This window comes from Sarcophilus harrisii, chromosome 3, assembly GCF_902635505.1.
Source record: "Sarcophilus harrisii chromosome 3, mSarHar1.11, whole genome shotgun sequence".
Lineage (NCBI taxonomy): Eukaryota > Metazoa > Chordata > Mammalia > Dasyuromorphia > Dasyuridae > Sarcophilus > Sarcophilus harrisii.
The window spans coordinates 557,402,079-557,425,852 of record NC_045428.1 but is presented as its reverse complement, the minus strand read 5'-3'; the positions used below and the strand labels follow the sequence as shown (position 1 = coordinate 557,425,852).

The 23,774-nt window shown below is 47.5% G+C and overlaps 1 protein-coding gene across 1 annotated transcript in view; it reads left to right on the top strand.

Moving 5' to 3' along the window:
- Nucleotides 1–5,496: 5,496 nt before the first annotated feature.
- Nucleotides 5,497–23,774, top strand: part of MAN1C1 (mannosidase alpha class 1C member 1) — a 198,632-nt gene continuing 180,354 nt past the window's right edge. Inside the window, exon 1 of the mRNA XM_031961530.1 lies at nucleotides 5,497–6,482. Coding sequence (XP_031817390.1) covers nucleotides 5,955–6,482 — 528 coding nt within the window. The 5' untranslated portion in view covers nucleotides 5,497–5,954. The remainder of the gene's footprint in view (nucleotides 6,483–23,774) is intronic.

Below are 23,774 nucleotides of genomic sequence, written 5' to 3'. Positions count from 1 at the left end.
TTTCTGTGTCCCCAGTGGTTAGCACCCAAAGCTTGCTGATGTTGACTCTGGCAGATATTTAACCTTCCCTCTGATATTTATTACTTGTGTGGCCTGAATCCCTTAGCTTTGTTGGGTCTTGATGTACTCATCTGTGGAATGAAGAGGGCAGACAAGGCATCTAAAGTCCCTCCCACTTCTATGTCCATGATTCTAATTCTACAATAAATACCTTAATGTTTGAGAATCTTTCTACGTATAACACATACCTTATGTGTGTACAGATATACATATATGCATACACACATAGTTACTTGTACACACATGTATACAATGCAGGTATATAAATATGCATATTTATATGCAACACACATACACATATATATCTATATACATTATATACACATATAGTCTATATAATTGGGTCTTCACAGCAACCCTAGGCGGGAGATATGTTCTTGGAACTATTATTATTACCCCTATTTTATTTTTTCTCACTAGTATTTAATTTTTCCAAAAACACTTAAAGATAGTTTTCAACATTCATTTTTATTAGATTTTGTGTTTCAAATTTTTCTCCCTTCCTCTCTTTATCTCCCCAAGACAGGAAGAAATCTGATATAGGCTAAATATGAACAATCCTTTTAAACATATTTCTTAATTTGTCATGTTTTTGTGCAAGAAAAATCAGATCAAAAGGAAAACAAACAAACAAACAACAACAGTGAAAGTGAAAACACAATGCTTTGATCCACATTCAGGCTCCATTTTTCTCTCTTTGGCTTCGGATGGCTCTTTCCATTCCAAGTCTATTGGAATTGCCTTGAATCACCTCATTGTTGAAAAGAGCCAAGTCCATCACAGTTGATCATCACATAATCTTGTTGTTGCCGTTTACAATGTTCTCTTGGTTCTGCTCACTTCACTTAGCATCAGTTCACGTAAGCCTTTCCAGGCTTTTCTGAAATCAGCCTGCTCATCATTTCTTATGGAACAATAATATTCTATTACTTTCCTATACCATATTATCCCTTTTTTAAAGATGAGGCATTGAGGTGGTACAATAGACAGCAGGTGCAGGAGGACCCAGATCTGAATTTTGTCTCAAGCACTTGTTGGCTGTGTGGCCCGGGGTAAATCAGTTAACCCTCCATGTCTCCGGTTCCTCATCCATAATGTGATGGGATCCGTTTTATCTCTGAAGTCATGATTCTCTGACTCTAAGCCCAGACTTGCCTAGGCATCCCTCCCTAACTCTTTGCTTCTTTCCCCCTCACCGAACATTGCTACCGTCTCAGCCTATTCTTGCAAACTCATATCCAATATGTCACTAGGACACTGACTGTCAAGATAACGCTTGGGAGGCAGACACAGACCTTCCCCCTGCATGTAATACTGAGATGAAAGACATTCGTGTAATCTTCCCATCAGGCTTTGTTCTTTTTTGTGGAAGTCTTGAACCCAGTTCTAATCCCATCCTAAGACCACCCCAACAACCTTGCAATTTGTACTACCAACCTCAAGTGTTACATTTCTATGTTGTTGTTGTGATCAAGGATCAGAATGGTCTCTGTAGGTTTGTCTGTTTCTCTCTCCCCTCCCCTCTTCTTTTTATTTATTCCACCCAAACATGTCCAGGCCACTGTCAGAAGACATTAAGTGTCCCCTAAGAGACCTCTTTACAGCTCAGGTCCCTGGATCCACGAGATCGTGTATTTAGCACTTTCTAGCTGAGGGCTGTTCCAGCAGTTAATTATAGAAGGGTCAGCAGACACAGTAGGAATTTTCGACTTTGGGCCAATTAAAGAGACTCCAGGGTGCTCCTTATCTCTTGGCTGGGAGACTTGGACTCTGGTCCCCCTTGATCACACACAGTGCCAGCTGGGATGGAGGGGTGGGGTTTGTAGACCATCTTGCTTCTTGGCAGAGGATAGCTAATGCAGGGTACAGAGCCCCTACAGAGGCCTGGAAGCTTCCAGTGTAAGGTGGCTGAAACAAGCAAGAGACTGCAAATCTGGGGCTAAGGCTGTGGATAAGACCTTTTTATCCAGCACACCACCGGGTAGACCTGTAATCTTGTCTTGCTCTGGGAAATAAATAAATTGAGGATCCAGCTTCAAAGGCATTTCCTTCTTTACAAAAACCTATTCGAATTATCCAGTTTCTCAGCACGGCCTTCCTCAGGGCACCCTTCCCTGATCCCTGCCTTCTCACAGGACTTTATGACTGCCTCAACACAGTCTTGCAAGTCTGTATAAAATATGTTGCTAGGACACTGGCTGTCAAGATTGGCCATGGGAGAAAGACACAGACCTCTCCCCGGCATGTGCCACTGGGAGGATGAGACAGGTATATTCTGTAATCCTCCCGCCAAACGCCTCTCATTTTGAATACCTGGCCTTCCAGGACAGGGTCATTCTGGATCACTTCTGGTTTCAGGGGAGTAGGGTCAGAGGTGGGATGGGGGGGGGGGTTTTTCCCTGTCCCTCAGTGCGTCAGAGGAACCTTCCTAGAGGAAGTAGATTTGTAACCTGGGCAAGCTTCCTCCTTTTTTCTGCATTTCTGACGGTCTGGAGCAGCAGCTCCCTGCAGTATCTGTCTCATCAACACTGCATTTCATTTTAAATTGAAGCTGAAAGCAGATATTTTCCCTCTTGCCTATTACACCTCTTAATTTGTCTCTCCCTCTGCTGCAATCTGTCTCCATAAAGGACTTTGTATGAGTGATAGACGGTGGAACTTCCGAATAGCTGGGGTTGGACGAGCTGGGAGGGGAGACAAGCTGGGGCTGAGCCGGTTGACACAACTGTTTGTGTAAGGGGGGGGGGGGGCGCAGCGAGTGCTCACTAGTATTTAGCAGGAGAGGTGCTCCCTAGAAGGCCTTCCTGGGAGGGCAGTTAGCGATGGCCTCTTGTTTTCAGTGGGGCAGTGAGGGGGCTAGAGCCGGGCCCTCCAGCTGAGGCCGAGGCTTTGGGGGAGAACGGAGTCCTTTGCTGGGAGAGTCTGACAAGAGAGAGGAGTTTGAAGACTCTTCTTGCGCGAGGCCCCCTTATGGGGGTCCTAGCTGGACACAGGGAATGTATATCGGGAGGGATCGTGTCTTTGGAGCAGAAGTTTGTGTTTTGTGTTTACTACCTGTGTAATAAGCCTGTGTAACCTTATCGAGCCTCAGTTTCCACATCTGTAAAATGAAAGGGTTAGATTACAAGGTCCCTAAGACCCCAGTATAATCTAGTCTATATATATCTATATATCATCTATAATCTATCTATGTATATGTATTCTATATAATCTAATCTAATATATAATAAATATATAATATATACATAATATAATCTAATAATCTAATAAACTACCGCCCAAACGTGTAGAGAGCCGGGGGCCTTTGGGGAGCGGCTGCGCCGGGCTGGGGGTCCCAGCAGTGGAAGGGGCGCGCGGGGAGGGGGGCTGCGGCCCCCGGGGCAGCTGCTCGGGGGGCCGGGACCTCGGCGTGCGCTCGCCGGGGAAGGAGGGGTTAACGACGAGGCCGCAGCCGCGACGTTTAGGAGAGGGGACGGGGGAGGGGCTGTGCGGGAGCTGGGGGCCCGCGGAGCCTCTGCCCGGAGGGTGAGGGAGCAGGGGTTAGTGCGGTGGCCGCTGCTGGACGGCTCTGCTGTCGGGGGGCGCAAGATGCCCGGCGTCCAAGGGATGGCTCCGCAGGCTCAGGCATGGTCACAGTTAGGCATTCAGTTAGAGGGACAGGTCCGGTCTCCAGAGCTCCCCGCCCCGGCCCAAGCCACTCGGTCACAATCCCGCCGGGCCATCCATCCCTTTTATAGAAACCTAGGGGGCCACCCAGCCCAACCCCCAGGGACTGGAGCGTGCAGCTCTCCACCAATCCGGGGGAGGGATTGAAGGGGTGGGGGAGGTCACCCACCAATGGGTTCAGTCCCTGCGCTTAGCCCCGCCCTATGTCCCCCTTGCTTGGGTTGAACCGCTGGAGATGCCCGGTCCGGCCCGAGCTGGTCGGATTGGGGGTGGGGGTGGGAGTACGGTCCTGTCTCTACGGGTCCAGCCGGTGCTGAGAAGCAACCAATGGACGGCCGCGGCCCCCCGGGGATCCCTCCGAAGCAGCCAATGTGCTCCTTGCTTTCTCCCTCTCCCGCCCGCTTTGTGCGGGTGCGACCATTCGGGGGAACGCGCGGCGCCGGCCATTGGAGTGGGGGGGCGTGGCCCGGCTCCCCAGCGGGGCTCGAGGCGTCTGGACCAATGGCCTCGCGCCGTTCGGGCCGGGCCGGGAGGGAGGCGGGGGGCGGGGCCGGGGGCGGGGCCCGGCGGGAGGCGGGGCCGTCTGGAGCTGTCGCAGTGAAAGGCGAGCCTCGGTGGCGGAGGGAGGCGGCGGCGGCGTCCGCTGTGTGTGAGTGTGTTTGCAGGCGCAGGCACGGCGGCGGCGGCGGCTGGACGCGGCTGGGAGGGAGAGCTGCGGCAGCATCTGGAGGGGGGAAGGTGCGATGAGGCCAGGTGCAGTGGCGGAGGCGCGGCTCCGGCTGCCTGCTCCGTAGCGCCCAGCGGGAGCCCCGGCGGCGGCCCCAGCCTGCAGGGTTGGCCCGGAGGAGACCCCGGGCTCCGGGGGCACCCGACGCAGCCGCGGCAGCGGCAACAGCCCGGCCTCGGCTCGCAGGGTGCGTGAGCGCCGACGGGAGCCGGCCGAGCGCCGGGACTCCCGGGCCCCAGAAGTGCCCCGCTGGCTCTCGGGGAAGGAAAGTTGCGGGCTTACCCTCCCGGGAAGCCGCTGGCCACGACGTCCGACCGCCACTCAGTCGGCCGGGGCAGCAGGGGCTCCGTTCGAGCGAGGCGGCGAACCGCCGGAGGTGGCAGAGGGGGAGCGGTCTGCTGCCGCCCGGTCCCGGAGCGCGCCGACAGCGGACTGTTCTCCGAGCCTCCGACAGCTGTTTTCCCCGAAGGCTTCTTCTGGAAACCGTCTGGTGCGGCGGGGACGCCGGGAGGCGGGGAGGGCTCCGGCGTATTGGCCTAGAGACTTTCCCCCCTTCCTGGGTGTCTCGGAGGGCTCTCTCCCCACCTTCCGCCCCCAGTCCCTCGGCTGTCCCTCCCAGGGTCCGGGGTGGTGGCTCCTCCCCAGGGCGCCCTCCCTACCGCCCCTCGGGTCCCAATCCGGGTTTTCCGTCGAGGAAAACGTCTGGCCCTCTGCGCGTGTTGACAGGAAGAGTCTGAGAGGATGTGAAGGAGCTGGGACCAGCCAAGGGGACTGTGAGAAGGGGCGGGGGCAGTCCGAGCTCCTGGGGACGTACGGAAGAGCAGAGAGCCCCCATCTCCGGGGGCGGCAGGGACCCGGGGCTCGGAGCAGACGAAGCGGGCGGCTAGACGGCAGAAATGCGGCAGCGACCGGCCCTCTCCAGCAGCCGCAGGAGCCGCCTCCCCCGGGACCGGCGTCCGCGGGCCGAGAAGCCTTGCTGAAGGCAACCTCGCCTGCCCGTGGCTGAACGACCCAACCCGGCTCCCGCCTCCCGGCGTCCCCGCCCTCATCTCCCAGGATGTCTCTGGGATTCGCTGGAAACTGACTCAACTTGTAGCTCCGCGGCCAGACGAGCGGGGACCGCGGCCAGTGGGCCGGGCAGCTGCGAAGCCTTGGCACGGCGCTCCGGCCTCTCCGGGGAATTCCACGCTATCTCCCCCCCGCCCCCCGCCCTCCCTCCCCTGTTGTCTCGGACTCCCTCTCTCACGCGCCCTTGGCCAACCCCGCCGCCCCGCGACGCTCGAGGGTCTCTCCTTGGCGTAGGGAGACTCCTCGGTCTCGTGAGGACCCCCCGAGTGGCTGCTGGCGGCCGGGATCTGAGCCCGGACAGACGGGACGACAGCGCGGAGCAGCCAGGGCCCGGGACACCCCCGGGGAAGTGGCCGCAGCCTTTTTCGCCCGGGACTGAGACTCTCCGCCGGCGCCGGCCTCGCCCCGTTACGGCGGGGAGCTCGGGCCGAAGATGCTGATGAGGAAGACGCCCGCTTTTGCCCCGGCCTCGGTCTTCGGGGTGCGCCTGTCACACAAGTTCCTTTTCTTGCTGTTCCTTTCAGGCCTCATCACCCTGTGCTTCGGGGCCCTCTTCCTACTGCCCAGCTCCTACCGTTTCAGGCGACTTTTCCTGCCTCTCCGGTCCCAGCGTCTCGCCACTGCCTCAGGGACTGGGGACTCTGAGCCTGGGGACCAGACCCAAGCCCGGGGGCAGGAGCCACCTCCCAACCCAGCCCCGGCCCCCGGGGCACTCGCGGTCGGGCCTGGCCGAGGGGGGCGACACCCTCCAGGCGGTCCTACCACTCCCTGGGAGGAGGCCGGGGCCACCCGGGGCCAGCAGACCCCCGGAGCAGCCACCGGGCTTCCCAGAGCCCCCAAGTCTCGCCCTTTGCCCACCCTGGTCTTCGAGGAGTTCAGGAGCCGTCTCCGGCACCCGGTGCTGGGGACCAGGGGCAACTCGGATGCCAAGAGCCTGGCCCAGAGGGAGAAAATCAAGGAGGTAAAAACAGAAACCAAAACCCCCCTCCTCCTCCTCCTCCTCCTCCTCCTCCCCCTCCTCCCTCCCCTCCTCCTCCCCCCTCGCCGGCCCCGTTCTCTTTCCATTAGCTTGGGCTTCTTCCAAACTTCCCTCTCCTGCCCTACCCCCCTGAACCTTTAGAGCAGTTCCCCGCCCCCTCTATTTATTTACCCTTTCCCTGCTCCCTCCCTCCTCCTTCATTGCAGCCTCCCTAACCACTGCTCTTCCCACCTAACCCGGCCACTTTCTTTCGACTTCCTCTCCTTTTCCTCCCCCGAGACCAAATTTCCTTCCTCACCGGGCCTCCCTCCCTCATCACTCTTTTCAGCAACTTCCCCACCCCCACGCCCGACCATATCCTGGGGCCAGCGGCGGCTCAGGTCAGGCTGTGGGTTTCGTTCCTAGGAGCCTGGCTTCCATTTGTTTGGATTTGTGGGTCCCAATGGTCGGATTCCATCCCCCCCCCCCCGCATCCAAAGCCTCATCACTTCTGGCAGTCCCTCTGGGGCTGGATCAAGACTCCGCACCCACAAATAAACCCCAGGCATTTTTTAGGTGGTGCTGGGGGTGATGCTTTGCTTGCGATGTTTGCGACAAGCCCGCGACCCGCCAGTGAAGATGCATGTAAAGCTCTTTGGCTAACTGTTGTGGAGTGTTAGAGTAATTCTACATGATTGCCTGTGATGCAGGCTGGGAGAATCGATAATACAGAGGCAGGGGGTGATGGAAATCTGCGAAGGTTGTTGGTATAATGAAGCAGGGTGCTTTCTTCCTGGACTGCCTCCCTTGGGCAGTCTGCAAGCATCATTTGGTGCCAGAAAGGTGCTGATGGGAGTGGCGAATTGAAGCTGACTTTTGAGGTTTTCCTGCTTTAATTAAAAACTAACTAGAACTTAACCCCCTAATCTTAGTGTCTGCTTTTGAAGCCTGCAGGGTAGTTACTCCCGAAGCAGAGTGGGATAATGGATTGGGTGCTGAATTGAAATCAGAAGTCCTGATTTCCAATACTGGCTCAGACACTAGGGTTACTCAGTCTTTCTGGGCCTCAGTTCCCTCATCTGTAAAATGGAAGGGTTGCACAGATAGCCTCAGCTGAAAAGCTCTGAATCTTTGAGCCTCGTTTTCAGAGGGAATATCTCCGCTTCCTCCTCTACCCCCGCCCCCTCCCCCCCAAAATCAACTTACTGATGGAGAGATAAACAAATCTGTCCTAATTTTGTTTACTTGCTAATAGAGGATTAAGTCTGTATTGTCTTACGCGGAGACATGACTCATAAATGTGACCTACCAGGGCTGGCAAAGTGGTTAAAATTTGCTTCTTTCTCCCGTCACAGCCCCACCCCCAACTCCCACCTTGATTTAGTGAATCTCTACCACTTATGGGCTACCAGGTGGCGCTATAGTGCACAGACCACAGGGCCTTTTGTCTGGAAGCTTCATCTTCCCGAGTTCAAATCCTGCCTCAGATGCTTTCCAGCTGCGTGATCCTGGGAAGTCACTTCATGCTGCTTGCCTCAGTTTCCTCATCTGTAAAAATGAAACGGAGAAGGAAATGGCCAATCCCTCCAACATCTCAGCCAAGAAAATCCCAAATGGGGTCACAGAGAATCGGCCATGACAAATAACGTCATGCCCATGATTTTTATTATATGTTTCTTTTATATCCTTAATCTCTTCTAAAATCCACAGCAACCTTGCCAGGCAGGTGCTTGCGGTATAATTGCCTCCATTTTACTGAAGGGGAAACTGAGGCTGAGGGAAATTAAATGCAGTCGAATTGTACTAGAGATTCAGAAATCAGTCGCAGGACCTGAGTTTGAATCTTTGCCTCTTGTTATCCCCATGTCCATGGGTGAGACATTTGGCACCTCTTTCCGATTCTAAACCTATGAGCCTGTGATTTGAACCAGGCTATGCTGGGCTCCAGGCTCCAAATTTTCCCCTTATCCCATGCTGCCTGCCTAGCTCACTTTAGAGACAGCTGCCACTATATGGAATAGGCTGTCATTTCTTCATTTTGATTGTTTTTGTTCTTTCTCCTCATGATATTAGTTAATAGCAGGAAGGTAGAGAGGGGGGTTGGGGGATGGGGAGCAACATCAGATTAAAAAGGCTGCCTTTTAAAGGAAAGAAAAGATGAAGGTGGAGAAGAAGTGCTTGAATGATGGAAGGCTTGACAGGCATTTGTAGTAACCTGGTGTTTGTGTGGAGGGGAGTAGCCTTGTACTGGGGACTCTCCAGGGGCAGATGCTTCCTAGTGGTTAGAGAAATGACAGCTGTCCTGTTCTGGAGGATCTCTTGAGCTCAGAGACCCCATGCAAGGAGGACAATGGTAGGGGCATCTCTTCCACCTGTGGGATCATAGGCACCTTGATTTGGGGCTGTGAGGAAGCCCAAAGGTCATCTAGTCCTCTACACTGATTTTGCAGGTGAGGAAACTGAGCCCCAGAGTGCCTGGTAATAAGTAGAAGAGATGGGATGGAGCAAGCAGACCTTTTTCTTAGAACATGGCCTTCATGGGTTATTCTGATAGACCTTCATTCAATAGCCATTTATCAGGACCTATGGGAGATGCTGCTGGGGTTATAGAAACAGAAAGAAAACGATAACTTACCTCAGGAAGCTTACATTCTACTGGATACTTTGTGTTGTATGGACATAGTCAAACTCCTTTTGAGCCACTGTGAGCCCATTTCCCCTTCCCTTAAATGGGGCTCAATTCAAAACACATTTATTTATCAGGCTCCGGGGATGTGCCAGATATTGGGCGGAGTGCTAGGTACACAATGACCAAATCCAAACTGTCCCTACTCTTGATGAGTTTCCATGAGCTAGTGCTGGATCCTCCCAAGGAAACATCCCAGATGCCACTAGTTCCCTCCTGAAACCTTTTCAGCCTGATGTAGGCAGGCCCTGATAGAGCTTGTGGCGTCGCATTGGAGTACAGTGATGTGCTCTCCAGAAAGGGCCTTTAGGGTCCTGCTTGGGGGATAGGCTGGGATGCCTTGCTTGGAAAGAGATACCCACCTGCATAGCACCCCGAGTGGGGCTGGCTCTCCCTCGTGTTATGTCATTCTAGCAATAGCTCAAGAATGGTGACATGTGGCTGGAGCCATTCCGTCCCCTTGGTTAGCCTCCACCTTGGTCCCATGCTTATTTACCCCACTGGTGAGCCCCGTGACACCCGTCTGGCTCCATGCCATTTGCATTAAAGCATCCAACCAAACCCCAAGATTTGAGAAGACTGCCAGGAGCCATGAACTACCTCCCCCCCCACTTACCTGAAACATCCTTCCCCCAGCACAGAAGGAGGCACAGCTGGCTTGATCCCCAGACAGAACTCAAAGCAAAGAAGGATCAGTGGGTCCCTGGACTCGAACTCCCTCCCTTTCCCCTCCCCAAGTGAGCTCAAGTCAGAAATTCCAGTGTCCTTCACCTCCTCTCAAATCTAAGGCTAGACACTCTCCCCCGGCCTGTTGGCCCGCTTTCCCCTGGCAAAGCTGTATAAACAGCTTTGTGCTGTCTCTCTGCTCTTTCCCTGACCCCACAGAGATTTTCTCTATTTCTTTTTCCCTCCTTCCCTATCACTCCCCCCTCCTCTTCTCCTTCCTTTTTTGTCCTGTCTCTTTCTTCTCTCCTTTCCTTTACCCTCCCTCTTTTCCTTCCTCTACCACCTTCCTCTCCCCCTTTCCCTTCCCCTCCCCTTTCTTTCCTCTATCCCTTTCTCCTGCCTCTTCCCTTTCCCCCTCTTCCTTCTGTTCTTCTTCCCCTCTTCTTCCCTCTCTCTTCTTTTCCCTCCCCCTTTCTTTTACATTCTCCCCTCTCCCTTCCAACAGCTCCTCCCCTTTCCCTTTCTTCCTCTCTTCCTCCCAACCTTTCCTTCCCCTTCCTTTTTCTCCTCCCTTTCCCCCTCCCTCTCTCTCTTTCCTTTCCCCCTCCCTCTCCTCTCAACCTCTCCCTACAATATCTAAATATCCCTGTCACTCACAAGGTCCCTCATTCACAGATCATCGGGTTGTATGGTATATCCCAGGCCTCCCACTTTGAGTGAACAGCTAACCTGCTAATGTAGGGAAGAAACAGAGCTGCATTGTAGAGGAGACATATATCCATTCAAGGGCCAGGATCCCTTTGGAGGAAAGGGAGAGAGGGATTCCCTGTGGATTGTATCTTGCCAAGACTCCTTCTGTAAACAGGCTAACCTCAGGCTCGTCTGGGCCCCCTTCCCCTCCTGCTCCAGTTCTTTGGGTCCATTGGCATTCTCCCACAAGTCTCCCTGACCCCTACAGGTGTGAGTGGGAGGTGCCTGTTGATAGGACCTAGGATACAGAAAGCTAAGGGCTTAAGCATCACAAGGTAGGTATTTAAATCACACTATAGGAAGGGTGTCTGCTCCTACAAGAACTGATTTTTCCTGTTTTCCTGACTGTAACATGTAGAGATTTTTTTGTGTGTGGAGATAACATCAGGCTACACATCTAGGTGTTGGACCTTCTCTCTGGGTTTCTTCTCAATTATTCTATCTCCTTTAAAATTTTAAATGATTTTTATTGAAACTCTTTAAAAGTTATTCTCCCTGCCCCAATAACTCCTTTCGCATAACAACCTTTCCCTATAATAAATAAATCTGGAGATACACCCCTGCCACCCCTCCTCCCAACCTAGAATGTGGGCCATTTCTGAAAAATGTATACCTCAGTCCGCACCTGCAGTTACCACCTCTATGGGAGCAGTTCTTACTGATCACTGCATTCATGAGAGTCTGAGTCATCCTCTAGCTCTGGATCCTTGTTTTGTAAGTAAACACAGACCAGTAAGGAAAGTCTTGGATCCAAAGTCAGGAGACTGGCTTCTAATCTTGCCTGACTGAGGCAAGAACTTTTCCTTTCTAGACATCAGAGGGGTGTCCTTTTGTAAAACAAAGTCTGGGTCAGTTCTTCTTTAGACTGAGGGGCTAATTGGTTAATAGCTGATGAAATGTCTTTTTGGGGGAGAGGGCTTTCATATCAACTATAAAATTGGTGTTGGCTATGGTAGGAAATACTTGGAGATGCTTCCACCCTCAGAAAGGGAAAGAAGACCTTGATCTTAGTAGCTGAGTGACTTATAACCTGGTTGTGGTATGGCTTCCACAATAATCCTAAAATTATTCAAAGTGGAAGGACAATTCAAAAACTCTTTGCTCATGAACCTAGAATCAGTTTGAGTAAATATCTAGGGTGTGTGTGTGTGTGTGTGTGTGTGTGTGTGTGAAAGCCTTTCATTTCAACTTAATGAACACTTACTAAAATGCCCCTTTTGTATGAGGATCTGTGCTAGGGTTGGTTGTGTGTGTGGGTTAAAGCAGAGTACAACATGATTCCTGCTCTCAGGGGTGTTTTCAGACTGGTAGGAGAGCTAAAGCAGTAGGCAATTAAAATACAAAATAGAACGAAAAGTTCACAGAGATCCAGGTGGAATCTAGGGGAGAGATCACCATTATAGTCTGGAGGTGAGGAGGGCAATCCTGAACAGCTTTCTAGAGGAGCTAGTGTTTGAATTGGGCCTTGGAGGATAGGTAAAATCTCAGTATATAAAGATGGAAGAAAGGATGTTTCTAAGAATGGCGGTTACCATAGACATGGTTCAGCATGATATGGCTAAGCTCACATGGATCAGGTTCAATCTTGGAGGCTTCTCAATAAGTAATTATGGCTTGTGTCCCCACCCCCCTCCAAAGTTTCCTCTAGGGCAAAGCTTCTTAAACTGTGGGTCATGACTTTATATAGGGCCCCTTAGAACTGAATACAGGGATTGTAAAAATATGTTTTATTATCAGAAAATATTTGCTTTATGTACCTATTTTATATACTTATATACTTGTATAAAAATTTCTCAGACAGAAAGGAATCAAAAATAGAAAAAGCCCTGCTCTAAGAAATATTAGAATTTGCCTCATGTCTAGGTCCATACACATACGCACACAAACACAGACACGCACAGAGTGTTGCATGTTCCTGTGTAAGCACTCGGGCTAAGATACAATGAATATAGGATGAGTTTTATTTAAAGAATGACAATTATTCTTCCTTAAGCCCAAGTTGAGACACTTTTCCAATGAGTCCCAGTTTCCCTGTGGATCTGGATAGACATTCAGGCTTATAGTATTGACATGGGTAGAATTCCCTCATAAGGAGAAAGAATTTGGGGTGTCTACAGTCATACAACCTTCCTTACTTTCCTATGGGACTTACATGGTCTTTCAGGTTTATAGCATCTTCCTGTTTGTTAAGATCTCCTCTCCTACCCCCAATTAAGTGGGGAAAGAAATTAAAATCATTAGAGAATTGAGCCTTACCCACTCCCTGCACAGTTCATATTGCCAGTGAAGGGTAAGGCTCAAGTTTGCCTTTCTTCCTTGTTTGCCTTGTTATTCTAAGGCAGAAGGACCTGGGCTTGGTCCAGAAATTCTTCTGCTGTGTCATCCTTGTAGCTTACATTAGACCAGCATTCCTTTAGCACTCAGTTTGGCCCAGTAACTTCCTCCACTGCTGGACCATTGCCTTGGTCTGAGGCTCTCCTGGAAGTAAGGCAGTGAGAGACATTATTGAAGGCATCCGTATTTTCCCTCTGAAGAACCTGGCCCATGTCTTGGTGTAGCCATGTGAAGGAATATGACTTCCTAGATAGGAATAGCCAGCCTTGGAGTCCACTACATCTCTGTTCAAATCCTGTCACAGGATACTAAGTAGTTAAATAAGTCACTTCATCTCACATTCTCTGTTTCCTTCTCTGTAGAATGGAGAGAATAATATAGCAGCTCATTGTTGGGGGCTTCTATTGAGAGAACACATGAAAAGTATTTGGGCAGCCAGATGCTCAGTGGATAGAGTGCTGGGTGTGGAGTCAGGAAAAGTCATTTTCAAATCCGGCCTCGGACACTTACCGGTGTGTGACCTTGGACAAGTCACTTAACCTGTTTGCTCTTCTGTAAAGTGACCCGGAAAAGAAAACGGTGAATCCCTCTGGTATCTTTGCCAAGAAAATTCCAAATGGGGTCCCAAAGGGTCCCTTCCAAGACTGGAAGGACTGCGCAGCGACAGATCGCTTAGCTCACTTTAAAGCTGTGTAAATATCAGCTGTTGTCAGTGCCTCTGGAGGCCAGGGATAGCCCTCAGCCCCGAGTACAGTGCCTGGCACCCAGTGCTTGAGTAAACATGTTTTTATTCAGTTATTCATCCTAGAGGCAGAGCCTGAGGGTATAGCCCAGCTGTGTGAAGTTAGCCAAAAACTTCCTCAGGGCTTCACACCAGCCACACACACTCCTGCCCAGCCAACGAGCATAAACAGACAAGGGCTAGCCAGGCCCAAGCAGCTGGCATTTAGCCTGGTCAGAGGGATGATCCTGTGCAGGCAACGTTCACACGTGGAAGGGAAGGAGCTGGGACTCCTGTGATCTCCCAAAGCATGTCTGCTCCTGGAGACAGCATAGTGACAGCCAGCATTTCTGCAGCACCTTAAAGCTTGCAAAGCACATTACATACACAATGTCAGTTGATTCTCATGGCAATCCCCATTTTAAGGTCAGGGAAACTGAAGCTGACCCATCATGTGACTTGTCCAGATAAGATTTCAACCCAGATCTGTGATTCCAACTTCAATTCTTTACCTCCATACCACAAATGCGATTTCCTTTTCTGTGAAATGGAGGTAGTGCTTGAACTACCCATCTCCAGTCTAGTGACTAGTAAGACTTGTGCTTTCCCTCAGGGTGGCAAGATGGAGCAGGGCATACTTTCATCCTACTACAGTCCTTCTGTCTCTTTTGTCTTTTTTTATTATCATTTTAATTTTTCCCAATTACATGTTACAACTTTTTTTGTGATACATGTACATTCACTTTTTATGTATTTCCATTTGTATTATGTTGGGAGAGAAAAATCAGAACAAAGGGGAAAAACCATGAGAAAAAAAGATGAAAATAATATGTGTTGATCTACATTCAGTCTCTAGGTCTGTCTCTGGATGTGGATGGCATTTTCTATCCAAGGTTTATTGGGACTGCCTTGGATCACTGAACTGCTGAGAAGGACCAAGTCTGTCATAGTTGGTCATAGTACAATCTTGCTACTGATGTGCACAATGTTTTCCTGGTTCTGTTTGTTTCACTCAGCATCAGTTCATGTAAATCTTTCCAGGCCTTTCTAAAACCATCCTGTTCATCATTTTTTTTTCTTTTTAAAATTTTTTTCATCATTTTTTATAGAACAATAATATTCCATTACTTTCATATGCCATAACTTATTCAGCCATTTCCTAATTGATGGACATCTACTCATTTTCCAGTTCTTTGCCACCTGGTACTATAAGGGTCCTTTCAACTTCTTTTCTGGGGTCCACCTTCCATCAATAGGTCTTTATTCCTTTCTCTTTCATTAACCCCCTTGACTGTTATCTTCTCTCCCCTGAATTTGCCTGGTATAACTGCTCCCACCCAGGGTTCCATATCATGCTTCTATCCCTGAAGCCAGAATCTGGTCCCAGCTCTAGTGACTTCCCACCATTGCTATGTCACCTTGTAGACTTACAGAGCTGGGGAAACGAGTCCTCTGCCCTTTCACTGAATTTGTTGTTCAGTCATTTTAGTGGGTCTTCATGACCCAATTTGAGATTTTCTTGGAGTAGTTTGCCATTTCCTTCTCTAGTTCATTTAGTAGATGAGTAAACTGAGGCACAGTTAAGTGAGGTTAAGTCACTTGCCTAAGATTACACAGCTAGATTTGTTTGAGGCTAGATTTGAACTTAGAAGATAAGTCCTCCTGACTCCAGACCCTTGCTTTATCCACTGTACAACTAGCTGCCCTTTCACTTAATGGCCCCAAAGAAATGTGATTTAGAGTTCCTCAACACAGTTTTAGAGAGGAAAAAGATGGAAACCAGGTTGTGATACTCCTTTGCTGTTTCTAATAATTAGCAGTTGCTGACATTTATAGATCACCTTGAACCTCACTTTATTAGTTTCCAAAAATTTTGGAGCAATAGGCTTCAAATTGGAGACCTGAGGCTTCTTTCATGAGTAGTGCGTGGGTATAGCTTTTGGATAGCTTCTTTGTCTATTTGGAGACTTTTTGCTTTGCATCTTTCCTAGTTCATGGCCACAATCCAGATGTCTGGGGCTATTATGTCAACAAGGCATTACTATGTTGAATGTGTCTTCTCTGCTGTTATTGTTTTGTTCTGGCTCTGGCTGTTCTGATATAGCTACAGTAACTGCAGGCATTTCAGACGCTATCTAACCTGCTAGTGCTTTCTTAGATTCCCTCCATATTTACAGGTCATAGGCAAATGTGCTCACTCTTGTCCATGATGCTGCTCTCTATTTTGCTATTTCAAGCCTTTCCCAGCTTGACTCCAGTCTACCTACTCACCCTGCTTCCTGTACCCCATCCACTGCTTTCCATTTCCTTTGCAGCACTTGTCTCACTTGCCTGGAATGATTGTTCTTACCCTCACTTGAATTCAATTCAAATACCCAATTCCTACAATGAGAACTTTTCTAATCTCCTACCACCCTGATTTCCTTTTACAATTTTTAATTTATTTATTTTTGTTCCATCAATGGATTGTAAGTTCCCTGAGAAGGGTAGGGATATTCACTTTTTAAAAATAAAATTTGGTTGATATGTTTGTTTTTACATTGTCTACATGTCTCCTAGTATCCTTTCTCCCTATTCCCAGAGAGGTATCTCATATAACAAAGAAAAGAGCAACAAGAGGGAAAAAATCAGCAAAACAAATCAATACACTGAAAAAAAATCTGAAAATTGTATGCAGTTTTCCACATTGGTAGAGTGGGAAGAGGGACCTTCTCATATCTCTTCTTTAGTCAGGCTTGATGACCTTGAACAGTATTATTGCATTCAGCTTTGATTTTTGTTGTTTTTTTTTCCATTTATTTTGTTATCATTTGGTATATTGTTTTCTTGGTTCTGCTTTTCTTTCACTCAGCAACAGTTCATATAAGTCTTTTGTCTCTCTTCACTGGATCCATTGTTTCTTATATCGCAGTATCTTTATTATTCCTTTCTATTCAGACTGTTTAATTTTAATCTATCTTTCTTATTCTGACTATCTTTCTTTTCTCCTGTCCTCCTTCCCTTCCTCCCTCTGTCTCTGTCTGTCTCTCTCCTTATCTCCTTTCCTCCTTTCTTTCCTCTGTATCTCTCTGTTTTTGTCTTTCTGTCTCCATCTCTATTTCTTTCTGTCTCTGCCTCCTCTCTCTCCTTTTGTGTCTGTTACTCTTTCTGTTTGTCTGTCTTTTTCTCAAGCCTGGGTCACCTTATCTCACTCAGACTGGCTACTCCCAGACCCAAGCCCACTAATTATGGGGAGAGAAGCTAACTGGGTTAGTTTACCCATCCTTAGGCTGCTGATTTCCCTTTCCCTGTTTTGGGGAGCTCCCCATATCAGTGCTGAACTTAGTATAGACACTAAGACCACAGCTCAGAATTTTGTGACTCAACCCATTTCAACGTGAGACTTCTTCAGCTGGGGGAGAGGGATCTCCAGGCATGGACCACCACAGAGATCGTTCTTATCTTTGTATCTCCAGGGCCTAGCAAGGTGCTTGGCACATGTAGATGCCAAATAAATGCCTGTTGATTGATCATCAACCCTATAAACATATCAGGATTTCATAATGTGTCTATAAATACTTACTCTAAGCTCTATAGGAAGCCAAATGACACTTAAAACAATTTAAGTCATAAATAATGCCTTGTGCCAGGAGCTATTATTCACATAAGCCAAATTGCTGGAGCATGGACTTCTGACAGATGATCGAGAAACATGTCCTGTGTTCATTCAAAGGTTAAATAATCATCCAGTGCATACTCATGTCTTATGAGAGTCAGCAAGGAAAAGTGGAAGGAGCCTGGGCTTGGAGTCAGACCTCAGTCTCTCAGCTCTGCCATTCACTGTATGACTTTGCACAAGTCACTTCCTTTCTAAGTTTTGTGACTAAAATAAGAATGTTTCTATTCCCTCCCTCCTAGAGCTGTTGTGGGAAAAGCATTTTACAAAGTGCTCTTGAGAGATGTCTTTGGAGGGAAGAGACTCATAGCTCGGCAGGGCTGGGGCTGCTTGCTTTGTTTTTTACCCTTGAAGAAAGGGGATATCTTAGAACCTAAGGGTTGAATCCTGGCTTCCTATGTCCCTCGACAGAGTAGACTGAAGCTTCTGTGGAGTAGATCCGCAAACAGAACCACTGAGTGTTGGGCCCTGTCAATCAGTAGACAAGCATTTATTACACGCTTCCTGTGGGCACTAAGTGAACACTGGGGATACCAAGAAAGGCAAAAGCAAGCACCAACTTCAGGGACCTTATATTACCTTGGGGTGACAACATAGAAATAATCAGGTACCCAAAATCATACACACAAACACACACACACATATATATATATATATCAAATGTATGTAGTACATGTACATACATGTTTATATGTCTATACACATATGTATGCACATGAAGATGCATATACACAAATATACAGAGCACAGGGGAACAGGAATAAAAAGATAAAGAAGAGAAGAGAGACTGGGGAAAAGAGAGAGAGGGGGATGGGGGAGGAAGGAGAAAGACAAAGAGGAAAGAGAGAGGGAGGGAGAGAGAAAGGGAGAGAGGAAGGGAAGGAAAGAGGGAGAGAAGAGGGAATAAAGGAGAGAGAAACAGAGAAAGAAGAGGAGTAAGGGAGAAAGAGAGAGAGAATATCTATATGAAAGGTAATATCAGAGGGAAGCAGCATTTAAGCTGACTCTTGAAGGAAATCAAGGATGCTGCTAGATGGAGGGCGGCCATCTCAAGCATAGGGGACAGCCAGTCATTGAGTCTGAATTTTGACATTTATTGGCAGTGTCATTATAGACAGATCACTTTGCTCCTCTGGCTTCAGTTTTACCCTCTGCAAAAGAAGGTTATTGGACTTTATGGTTTCTTTTGGTGCTAAATCTTAAGAATCCAAATTGCCTCAATTCTTTGAACCTTGCTTTCCCCCCTCTGAAAAATGGTGCTAAATACTTGCAGTAGTACCACTCTTCCCCCCACCCCGCCCCTTTCCCACATCAGGTGGCTGCCAAGAAATGGAAGTTTGATGCCATGTAAATGAGTTGGACTGTTTTATCATTTTATTATTCATTAGTGCTACTACACGGCCCCTTTGCCTATTAAATATCCAGCTAAATGAAAGAACTCTCCTCTTTTCACATCTCACCCCACCCCAGCAATTTTAAGACTCTAATTTAACTTTTGCCAAGAGAAGTGGATCCAGACTACTGAAGAGCCCTGGAGGCTGAAATCCGGCTTTCTGGTCCCACTCTTGATACCAACTCGCTGTGTGACCTTTTAAGCAAGCCCCTTCCTGTGTCTGGCCTCTGTAACTGGGGAGGAGGGAGGGAAGGGGAGAGAGAATATTAAAAATTAATGGACCCCTCCCAGATTTCTGCCATTCTAGGGTTCTGAGGAAAAGCCGATCTTTCTGGGGAAAGCATCCACAGAACTCAGTTTTTAATTCCATTTCCCCCTTTGGTGTTTTGTGTGTGCATTATCAGCAAATCTTCACCCTTTTTTACAACCGAAGTAACGATTTTTCTTCCCATCCCTCAATAACATATGTTACAGGGCTCAGGAGTAATCTTAGATTTTAATTATAGGAATGGATGGGGGAGGGGAGAGGAGGAAGCTGGTGTTCTGGAGTGACTCAGATGATTCCTTTTGTAACTTTCAGGTAGAAGAGTTTGTTCCATGAACCTTCCTTAAGTCTCTATGGGCAGGAAAGAAAGCAGCCTGAGAAATACGTGTGAATGTGTGTGTGGGGAGTGAGATGGGGGGCGGGGGAGGTGGCAAGGTGCCGTGGGCGCAGCCTGTCAGACCGTAGGACCAGGATCATTGCCTGGTGCAACATTTTGGGAGGATGCTCCATGTGATCTTTGATTTGAGAGCATCTGTGAAAAGTACCGATGTTTCCCACAGCACTGCTGAGATTGATGTCACAACAGGATTGTAAACACTTCCCGTGACAGCCTTTGGCATTCAACTTGACTGTAACAAGAGTGTAAGGCATCTTACTAAGCTGTTTGGTTGGCTGTTTTCCCCCCCTTCCATATTAATTTGGCACCGATCAGAGATTCTAGCTAGTCAGGGCTGGAGTTTGAAGTCTTCTCTGTTGGGGAGTCAGGATCAGACTGGCTAATTTCCACCCTCATTCTTGGCCGTTTGGCTGAGAGAAAATCTCCTTGCTTTCCCCTTCTCACCCTTCCCTCCATGCTCAGAGGAAGGGCAGTTTAGGAGGGGAGTTCTGAGAAATTATGTGATCTAGGCGATAGCATTCTTGGTTTGAAGTTGGGAAGACCTGAATTCAAATCCTATTTCAGACATTTATCAACCGTGTTGATCTTGGACAAGTCACTTAATTTCCCTGAGACTTCAAGATTACACCTTCATACAATGACCTCGAAGTGACTTTATAGCTCTATTAATAATAATAATAATAGCTAACATTTATATATAGTACTTTAAAATATATAGAATGTATATAGAGCTAACATTATATATAGCACTTTGTACTTATCTCATTTGGGTCTCCTAATAGAGAGGGGAATTGTTATCATTATCCCTGTTTTATAGATGATGCAACTAAAAGCTAGAAGAGCTGACCTATAGTCAAGAAGACAAGTTCAAATCCTGCCTCAGATACTTTCAAGTTGGATGGCGCTAGTCACTTCATTCTGTTTGCCTTAATTTCCTCATCTGTCAAATGAGCTGGAGAAGGAAATGGCAAACCACTCCAATATCATTATCAAGAAAAATCCCAAATGGGGTCATGAAAAATCAGTTGATGGGATTGAATTTTATAGATGAAGAAACTCAGTCTGTGAGAACTTAAATGATTCATTTAGGGCAATAGGACCCAGTAACACAGGGTAACACAGCTGGTAAAGTCAAATTCAAACTTGGATTATCTTGATTCCAAGACTAGCACTCTATCCTCTATGGTATGTTGCATCATTTCATTCTGTCTCTTCATGACCCCATTTTGGGTTTTCTTGATAATGATATTGGAATGGTTTTGCCATTTCTTTCTCCAGCTCATTTTACAGGTGAGGAAATTAAGGCAAATTAAGGTGAGGAAACTGAGACAACCAAGATAAAGTGACTTGCCCAGCATCACCCAACTAATAAATGTCTGAGGCCAATTTGATATTCTCTCTCTCTCTCTCTCTCTCTCTGCTCTCTCTGGTAATTGGTATTTAGTGACTTGCCTAGGATCACACAGCTAGGAAGGTATTAAGTGTCGAGATCAGATTTGAACTCAGGTCCTCCTGACTTCAGGGCTGGTGCTCTATCCACTGTGCCACCTAGCTGCCCTTTTTTTTTTTTTAAATAGAAGAGGAAATGGATTTAGAGAAAAGATAAGATGTAAAAATAGTAAGGAGGCAGATTGGTACAATAGAAAGAGCACCCATTACTTCTGCAGTCCAAAGACCTGGGTTCAGATTACACATTTGGGGGCCTATTTGCCTATGTGAACTTGTGTAACTTTTCTGGGTCTGATCTGTAAAATGAGGGAGTCTGACCTAGAAAGACATTAGAGTCCCTTACAGATCTTCAGTTGTGATTGTATGATCAAAGCCAGAGTTCAGATCCAAGTCTTTCAACTTAAATCCAGCAATTTTCCCATTGTACTGTGAATTTTCTTGCTTTGGCCAAGCTTATCCATCTCCCAGAGTCTTCCCTTCTGGTGATGAACCTTTCTTTCCTTAGTTAGACTAGTCCTTTGACAGATGGTTCATTTCTGGGCTTGGATTCCAAACCCTTCCTGCCCAGGTTGATCAGCCAGAGTTTGCTCTCTTAACATTGATCTAGCCCCATCGGGCACTGGGCTAGGAAGGCAGTATGGGTCTGACATTAACACACATTTCTCAGTTTCCTTTGGAACCCCATAGGAGCCTGTACAGTCTCTTACACATTTGTTATGTTGTTTGCTTCTTCATCCATCATAGTTTCTCCTAGTTTCTAAATTCATTGAGGGCAGGAGCCACTTCTTTCACCCTTTCTCAGAGTCTGCATGGTGGTAACTCATATTGACCTTCATAGGTTTTATGATTTTATAAAGACTCCAACCTTGCAGCTCGGGTGGTGAAGTATTCTCCTCATTTTACAAGTGAAGAAACTGAGTCACAGTTAAATGATTCACCCAGAGCTTTACTGAACAAATGGAAGACACAAGTCCCTCAGGTCCCAGGTGTTCTTTCTGTGATGCCATTTGGCCTTTGTAAAGCTCCTAGTTGGAGCTTAATAAGTATTTGTTCAGTGATTGGATGCTTGGTATATAAAATACAAGTTTAAACTCTGATCTCCAACGCTGCTTTTGGTTTTAAAATTCTCTGACTTAGTTCTTACTCATCCTAGATTTTCCTCCTTTAAACTTCAAAGCCTTTGACCTGCACCTATTTCTGAGGGAAATAGAGAATTTAGAGAGAAGAAATTGGCTGCTTAGTACTTTAAGCCATCTTATTAAACTGTGAGATTATTAGCAGGAAGCAGTACAGGGGATCAGATCTGGCAGATGGCTATGGACGAGTGGGGGAGGAAACATTTAAATATTGGTTAATTTTCATTATCAAGAGACATCCAGAGGCTTGGGTGGTTGATTAGAAACAACTTGTTTGTTGGTGTTCAGTGGGGATGGGGGGGTTGGGACTCCGATGTCCCTTTTCATTTGCCGTGGACTCTGAAACAAACAATTGATCAGATACTAAGAGAGCCCTTTATTCACCGGGTCCCTCTGAGGCCTCTGCCAATTTCCCAAAGTCGCTGCCATCCTTTCAGTTGGAAGGGGGTGAGAATTCTGCTGGCTGTCTCGTTCCTGTCCTCTTGTCTTTTGTCTTTGTCCAATCTACCCAGAAGCACTGCCGCCACCCCCAAACTCCACTGTGTCTGGCTGCCAGGCCAAAGGCATTTTGCTTTCATGGGATTTAGAATTAGAAGGGACTTTGGAGATCATTTGGTCTGATCTCTTCACAGGACCTTGGGTTACAGTAGTGGCCCTGCTACACACACACACACACACACACACTCTCTCTCTCTCTCTCTCTCTCTCTCTCTCTCTCTCTCTCTCTCTCTCTCTCTCTCTCTCACACACACACACACACACACACACACACACTAACTGGGTGATTTTTTCTTCTTGTAAAATTGAAGTAATCCTTCTACCACCTTTCTTATAGGGTTGTTGTCAAGAAAGTACTTTGGGCTTTATAAATTTGACCTACTGTTGCTGATTATTATTGATCCAGACCAGCAATTTCATCCCTGAAAGGAGCTCCCAACATGGAAAATTCCTCCTCCCATGCAGATGAGCAACTTGCCTGCAATTTATTATCTTAGAGAAAGGCTTAGGGGAACTAAAGTGTTAAATGACTTGCCCGTGGTGAGAAAGGGAGAATGTATCTTGGGTAGAATTTGAATCCAGATAGAATTCATATTTCAGAGATTAGTTAATACTTGAAATTGGGTCCAGATAGTACAACCCTCATCTTTTAGGAGGATGGAAACATTCCAATTCATTTTCCACGCAGCTGCTGAAACGGTTTTATTAAAGCTCATATCTGACCACTCTTGCTCAGTAAACTGCAGTGGTTCCCTATTACTTCTAGTCTCTTTATCACCTGACATTTCTAATCTTCTAACACTTTGCCATGTAGTCTGTGATCCAGGGATACTGGCTTCCTTACTGTTATACTGCATCTCCAGATTTCATGCCTTCCACTGGCTGGCTGAACCCCTGCCTGAAGTGATCTCCTTTCCTACCTCTGCCTTCTGCCTCCCCTAACTCCTTTCAAATGCTGCTTTCTGCAGGAGACTTTTCCCACCTCACCTTCCCACTAAGATCACTTTCCACTTTTGCTGCCTGAATCTTGTTTATAATATGCAGTTATTTCTCTGTCCCCTCCCACATTAGAATGTGGGCTCCTTGAGGGCAGGGACTGTGTTTTCAGGAATTAGCATTTGAAGTCTGGTATACAGTAATCACTTAATAAATGCTTGTTGACTGGTAGATTGACATGTTCAAACTCATCTTGGCAATGAGTAGCAGAGCCAGTATTCTTCCCACTTTCCTCATTTAGTGGCTAATGTCCACTAACATGATTTCATAAATCCATCCTTCCCCTGACTCTGTGGTCCTGGGCTTATTGTGGAGCTCAGTTTCCTCCTCTGTAAAATGAAGGGCTTGA